The following is a 7,172-nucleotide window of genomic DNA, read 5'->3' on the forward strand; positions in this document are numbered from 1 at the left end:
TTGACCACATTCAGGGTTGGACCACCTTCAGAGTGTGACGACCTTCAGAGTTAGACCACCTTCAGAGTTGGACCACCTTCAGAGTTGAACGACCTTTAGAGTTGGACCACCTTCAGTGTTGGACGACCTCCAGAGTTTGACGACCTTCAGAGTTGGACCACCTTCAGAGTTGGACCACCTTCAGAGTTGGACCACCTTCAGAGTTGGACCACTTTCAGAGTTATATAATCTTCAGAGTTGGACGACCTTTAGAGTTGGACGACCTTGGGGGATTTTGTCAGTACTGTGACAAGCTGTGGACTTACATATTCCTGAACATATACTGGATCTTTGAGGCTTGATTTGTATGATCTGATTTATAAAATAACACTTACCCTTTTTTTCCATTATATGATTGTACTGATTCTATTATTAAAGGATGAAACATCAATTTACTGTCCGTTATAAAGATGTGTTAAAAGTAAAAATCGCCAACATAGTTAGTTCTATAAAGAAAATCATGAGGAAATAAAGCTCAGGTTTAACATATCCTTCAAAAAGAAATACATTCGTAACATGAATATTAATCAACTTAAATGATCCAACAAACTGACTAAACGAATGTGTCCACACAAAACAAAATGATCCCCGCTAATCAGGTGTTACATTAGCTCGTGGCAATGTGTGTTGCTTTGATAAGACATTGTTCAGATGGTAACTAACATGATAGTTGTTACAACAGAGACCCTATACCACAGGTGGTAAACTATATCGGGATCATGAAACGTAAAAGCATGCTATATTAAAGTGTTCATATACGTGTAAAATAAGCTAGAATAAGATGAAATCGGGGTGCATTTTTGTAGTGGTATTTATAATGTTTGTAAAGGTATAATATAATTCGTCTTAATGAGTTACTCATAGGAAATTTCGCACATGTTATCAATATCAGTTTTTTAATTGATCCCAGGTCCTTTGAATGTGTGTCACATGTATAATAAAATAATAATAATAATAACATGCGCTATGTTATCTATATATTCGAAGATACAACTGTAAATACATGTTTGTATATTTAAAATCTACTTTGAAATTAAATAGTTAAGGCCACGGTGTAACGCAGCGGATCGTCGTCGCGGACCACGGTGGACGAATGTCTGCTGTGTTTTTTACCGAAGAAAATTACGTCCGCGATGGCCTGACACGACGATCATCGCGGACCGATGAAACTCCGCCGTCCGCAGCGATTCCTAACAAAAACGCGTTCGTGGTGACACCGCGGAAAATGAATACTGACTAAGAGCCGTACTGTATACATGAAGCAAAAGACAAAAGAAACATGTTTAAAATGAAATTACCGGTAACTATATTAAAGATAATATGATACTATAATACTGTATTTAACAATATCCTATAGTTATAAAGAGTATTGACCAACGCATTTGCAACAATTTATTCAAATTTTAAATGGGGCCGAAAAAGCCTGGACCTTGAGCCGAATGAGCCTGAAATTGGGGCCGAATGAGAGTGAAAAAAACCGGGGCCGAAAAGACTTGGTGCCGAAAGAGCCGACATCCCCGTACTTGACGGTCTAGGCCGAAAAGAGTTTTTACGGAGACAGTAAGAAGACTTTTTTTTGGAGACATTTTTTGAAGACATTATATTTGGTATTTATAAACATATTTTAAAATATTGTTATTTAATTTTGCGTAAATGAGACATTCCAGAAAAAAGAAAATGAAAACAAAAACACAAATATTCACGATCATTCTCGGAAATAGGCGAAGTAACCGGATATGGTATTTCATAAGCAAATTGAGCGCGAAAAGTTCTACATGAGACAAAGTACACAATCTGTACACCGTTCTTTATCAGGAAAAGTGGATTTTCATTTGTATACACATTACAGAGGAAGCATGAGTGTTTTCTTGATCTGTTAATTATGTAATAGAAAGCTATTTTTGGCTATTGAAAGTGATTAATTTGATGCCAACAATAACACGTTTTTGCGGCCATGATGTTGTTGTTGTATATCTTCACCGCCTATGTAGACGAACCTCTACCAGATCTGTAGAGTTGAACAAAAGGTTATCGTAACCACCGACAGTCACTTGTATTCCTCCACCGTCTATGTACACTGTAGTATATACACAAATATTGTCTTTTCTTGCAATAGTATTGATAAAACTGTCAACTGTTCTTTATCTCCTGGACTTTATATTGCTTAACATATTGAACATTGACACATGTAGATAATATTGTAGTCTTCTAGAGTGATATTCAATTAACTCAAGTTTACGAGTTTTGACACTTTCCAAGTGAATACTGTATTCTAATAGGACTCTAACTTTATCATGTGGTGTTTGCTCGTTAAAATGCTTATTTGTCAGCAGTTTATATTGTGTTGTGACTTCCTAAAGTATTGGTACTCTTATAGCTTGTAACATATCACACTGCAGTATACTTTGAAATTATGTTGTTTGAAAAAGGTGACCTGTTAACCAAACGGCGAGGCTGTTGGAAGTGGCCTCCCCCTTTGAAGTGTTGTTATTAAGATCATGCTTGTGTATCTTCGGTTCCATCTTGTGTTTTTCAGAATACTGTTGTGTTCAAGTTTTTGATAAAGTCAAATAGACTTTTTTCGACACCCGTTTAATTCCGACACCTTTGTTCTTTTTACCGATGTCAATCAAATTTTCGGGGGCTTAAAAGATACCAACCTTCAGATTGCGTAGATGAAAACATCAAAGTAAAGTTTAGATTATTTCGACTTGTTTGTTATGATCGTTAAGAAGACTTCAACATTTTGTTAAGGGCATATTTGTATGCCCCCGAAGGAGGGCATATAGTGATCGGACCGTCCGTCTGTCTTTCCGTCACACTTTGCGTTTAGGTTTCTGCGTTTAGGTTTCGAAAAATGCTCATAACTTCTATGTCCCTTCAGATAGCAACTTGATATTTGGCATGCATGTGTATCTCATAGAGCTGCACATTTTGAGTGGTGAAAGGTCAAGGTCAAGGTCATTCTTCAAGATCATAGGTAAAAACAAATCCAAGGGAAGTAATAAGCTTCAAAGGGAGATAATAATATACCTGCCAAATGATAAAACAAACAATTAATAAATCAAAGCGGCTCAGTAGGGGGGCATTGTGTTTCTGACAAACACACCTCTTGTTTTACAGATCCACTGTATCTGGCAGTAAAAGAGCGTGAATGCGTTTACATTTTACTTCAGCTTAGGAACTAAACATCTTCCCAAGCACACTAAATCTAGCCCCAGGCCTTCAGCGCCTACATCGCTTTGATTTATATGTGTAACCGTGATTAAGTCTTTTAAACCAGCTATACAAAGATGCTTTCTGAAAAGTAATTATAATGTTAAAGAATAGATGCTTAAAATAATGTATGAAATAAACGTTGCATAATTTTCAAATTCATTTGTACATCTATTGTCATATTCTTAATTAGATAATTGTGTGTAATATGATATTTCAACGATTAAAGGCACAGAGCTTTCATATAACATTACCACATTTAAACAACTAATCATTGTTTATACTATTTGAAAGCAGTAGTAATGTGTATGTATACCTTCTTACATAAAACTCGTTGTTTGTTACGCAAACAAAGACAACAATTTTAGTTTTTAAACTACCTAATACATAAAGCAAGTATTTTTAGCAAAGCAGAAACGTTCTTATTCATATTACAATTAAGAAAACATAGATTAAGATGATTTAAAATGGAATTTGTCTTTTATTCATCGTTTCTTAAAAACAATAAAACTAAAACTGCGTTATTCTGCCGCATGGCGATTAGCCCGCTATTGTTAACGCCTCGATAATTGTTTATTGGGCGATAAACAATGATAAAGAGAGAACGATCTATTGATTTTTACACATATCATTGCGACGATGTCTATTTTAGCGTGTATATGTATTTAAGCGTGCGATCATATTTTGATTGGCTAAATGTTTTTGTAGATTATTTTAAGGAATATTTGCGACACAATACCAAAATATGCAACTGTGTTAACAAAAAACGAACCGTAGAGCTCGTATCTTCCAAATTGTTTAGTAACGCTTGTGTTCCTACATCGCTATTTTGACATGGTTTATGTGTTGGTTTCTTTTATGTGAGCATACGCTGCTAAATCTACTGGAATCTTGATTTTTCGTTACAATTCTGCACCACTGTTCATGACTCATTTAAAGATTAATAGCTTAACCTTTAGAGAACGGTGTGCCTTTAAGGTGACTGCATTGCTATATTCAGTTAACAGACGGCGGCTATGACAGAAAGGTGTTTTACGGACTGGGATAATTCTCAAAACAATGTGCAGGTAGATTACTGTTTTATTATGCCTGTTAGGTGAAAACAATTGTATTTCTTAGCATGTCATTGTTAATGGTATAGCCTTAATTGGTCTTTGTTTTTTTTCTTTTCAACGAAACTTCAAGTAAGGAAAGTAGTAAACATATGCGTGATATAATAGTCGTTTTTAATCGCTTTTCGTTATGTGGACAGTTTTTGATTTTAACAGATATATGCGCTGTTAGTTCTTAAATTAAAATAATATAAAATGGAATGTAAATATAATAATAATTAAAGTTCGCAATGATGTTGTTTCACTTGACACCTTTCCAAATCTTTTGCGTTGCCATTTCGAAATACAAAAAGAAAACAACATGTAATCCGTATAAATAATCTCTTTCAGAACACGCTTCCAATGTACATATTCGACAGCTTTGCCTTTTGAGGAACATTGATCTACTTGCTCAATCAGTTTACTAAAGCACATCTGTGTTTCCATGATGGTGTGATCTTGATCTTTTTTGGCTTTTGTTGTTGTAAATGTAAATATAATGTACACATGGTTTCCGTTTCTTCTACTAAAATCAAGACTGTCATAGTCGCTATGCCTGTATGATGTGATAGTTTAAATGCAGCATACGTATTGGATGAGCATGTATTTTGTTCCGCTTCAATACTTGTATAGGGAGTTCGTGCCTCTTCAATAATAAATCGTATACATACAAGATCTCGAACACAAATTATCCGAATCTGACGAACCGTCATATGCAGCAGCAATCTATGTAGAACATGCGCAAATTGTCATGTCGTTCCGCCCCAATGATTTTGCAGAGATGTATTGCCCGTTCGTTTATAATAATATATTTTCTCCTTTCGTTATATGTTTCCACGCTAGATCTCAGGACCTAATGATTCGTGTTTGATGGTTATTTATAATCGGTAATCTTATGGGCTGAGCGTGCGCATATTATCTAGTGGTCATTTCGCATCAGCAAATTCGCGTAACATATCAGACACTTATTTAAGGAACAAATTTAAAATGTATATGCGGCATATGTTGCACATGAACTTATTGTTACACCAAACCGTAATTTATTTGTTTGCTTTTTTAATTTTCAGTTTTCCAAGCTATGATGTTGAGAGCGGTCTTGGTTTTGTTCAAGCTGGCCTTTTTAATAGCACCAGGTAGCCTTCATAATCCATTGTATTCTAAGTGTAGACGCCCGATTTGGGTTACAGTAAACTTTAAGTAATATTTTTCTTCTATATGGCACTAAAGAATATTTTGCAGATAGAGAAATATTGTGAAAAAAAAATGAAGAAACAATACGAACATAATCCAAAGGAAAAAGAGTATTAAATCATGACGTATAATTATTAATAGAAGCATATATTTAACATTTAACTGCTATATAAAAAATAAAAGGAATATGACTATGCTTTTTCGGCTTTTTTGATTGTTTGATTGGTCTATGGCTGCATTGTTGCGCCAAATCATTGCTCAATTATCATTTAGAAATGCCCAGCTGGCCAGAGTGCGTTCAAATTGCTATAGTTTTTATGAATCAGATGAGTTTATTTTAAAACCATCACTCGGTTTTCATATGCACAAGATTTTTCTTGTTATTCGTTGTTTTATGTAAAGGGAATGGGATGTGTAAACGAGGTTATCACATTTAGTTCTCTTGCGTCGGAAAACATACTACTAGTTAAAACATGATATTTCTTTCTTATACCTGGGTATGGACAGTATGTCCTTGATATATAAATCGTATTACAATAGTTCATATTCCCAACTATAACACATGCACTTTGTACTCGAAATGTTACGCATAGCGATTATGTGTCCATATCAATTTCAGTCCATGGGGAACTTCCGGTCGCGGTATTTTGCGAAGACGGGTGGACTCAGTTCTTCTTGGATACAGGAACTGGTAAAATATGCCTTCAATTCAACACGGAAGCGCGGTCATGGCAAGATGCCGAGAAACACTGTGGAGAAAATATTGCGAATTTGATGCAGCTGGATCTGATATACCATTACTTTACTATCACGGAAGTCGGAGAACAAACCGGAATAGGAAATGTCTTAGTAGAAAGTATGTTAGCTTTTGTACCAGCAATGTTTATCAATTTAGAAATGCTACTTAATTTCAAGTTTTTGATTTCACATCGGTTTTAAGTTCAGCTGATTAGGAATTATATCAAGGAATCGATAGTTACCAAAAGAACGGGACATTTTCCTTTCACAAAATAAATGAAGACATGTTATGTAATAACAAAATTATATTCATTTTCAGAAATGTATGTGTGTTGATCATTTACAAGCAAAATTATCATAATCAGAAGCATCATCAGTAACAACAGCAACACCAGCAGCATTGTCATCCGCATGATAATTGTATCATAATCGTCATCATCATCATCGCAGTCATAATCGTCATAGCAACATCAACCTCATCATTATGAAAAAATAATAATAATAATAATAATAATCAAATGATAATGATTATCATCACTTCCATTCACATTACGTTTATAACCATCACCATCTTCATTATCAAAACATGCGATGTTTTAAGTTTCAAGCCCAGGTGCATGAGCATGAAATGTCAGGCCTGACAAAATTTTAATTACGTGACTGTTTTGTACAGCTTTGCAGATGAAGGAGTTCTGGTCGGGCATGAACGTTCAGCACGGGAGACTCATGTGGGACGACTATGGGCCTCAATACGTCCACAATGATCGGTATCGGATGGCCATGAGAGTCACTGGCGAAGAACAGAACAGAACAAAGGAATACTATATTCCTCCCAAGTATACATAGATACAACATAGGGGACATATAATATAAACGTTACAAAAATACATATCATGT

The 7,172-nt window shown here is 35.1% G+C and overlaps 1 protein-coding gene across 1 annotated transcript; it reads left to right on the forward strand.

The window, feature by feature from the left end:
* The first annotated feature begins 5,424 nt into the window (after positions 1–5,424).
* On the forward strand, positions 5,425–7,172 carry LOC127840515 (uncharacterized). Its single transcript, XM_052368931.1, has 3 exons — positions 5,425–5,479; positions 6,157–6,393; positions 6,949–7,172. The coding sequence occupies exons 1-3, from the start codon at positions 5,425–5,427 to the stop codon at positions 7,119–7,121; spliced, it is 465 nt and encodes a 154-aa protein (XP_052224891.1). The 3' UTR covers positions 7,122–7,172.

This window comes from Dreissena polymorpha, chromosome 8, assembly GCF_020536995.1.
Source record: "Dreissena polymorpha isolate Duluth1 chromosome 8, UMN_Dpol_1.0, whole genome shotgun sequence".
Lineage (NCBI taxonomy): Eukaryota > Metazoa > Mollusca > Bivalvia > Myida > Dreissenidae > Dreissena > Dreissena polymorpha.

Excerpts from the sequence above, each read along its gene's own strand:
- LOC127840515 (XM_052368931.1), top strand. The coding sequence starts at position 5,425 with ATGATGTTGAGAGCGGTCTTGGTTTTGTTCAAGCTGGCCTTTTTAATA. Across the intron at positions 5,480-6,156 it reads GGCCTTTTTAATAGCACCAG|TCCATGGGGAACTTCCGGTC; the intron begins GTAGCCTTCATA and ends TATCAATTTCAG. Across the intron at positions 6,394-6,948 it reads AGGAAATGTCTTAGTAGAAA|CTTTGCAGATGAAGGAGTTC; the intron begins GTATGTTAGCTT and ends TGTTTTGTACAG.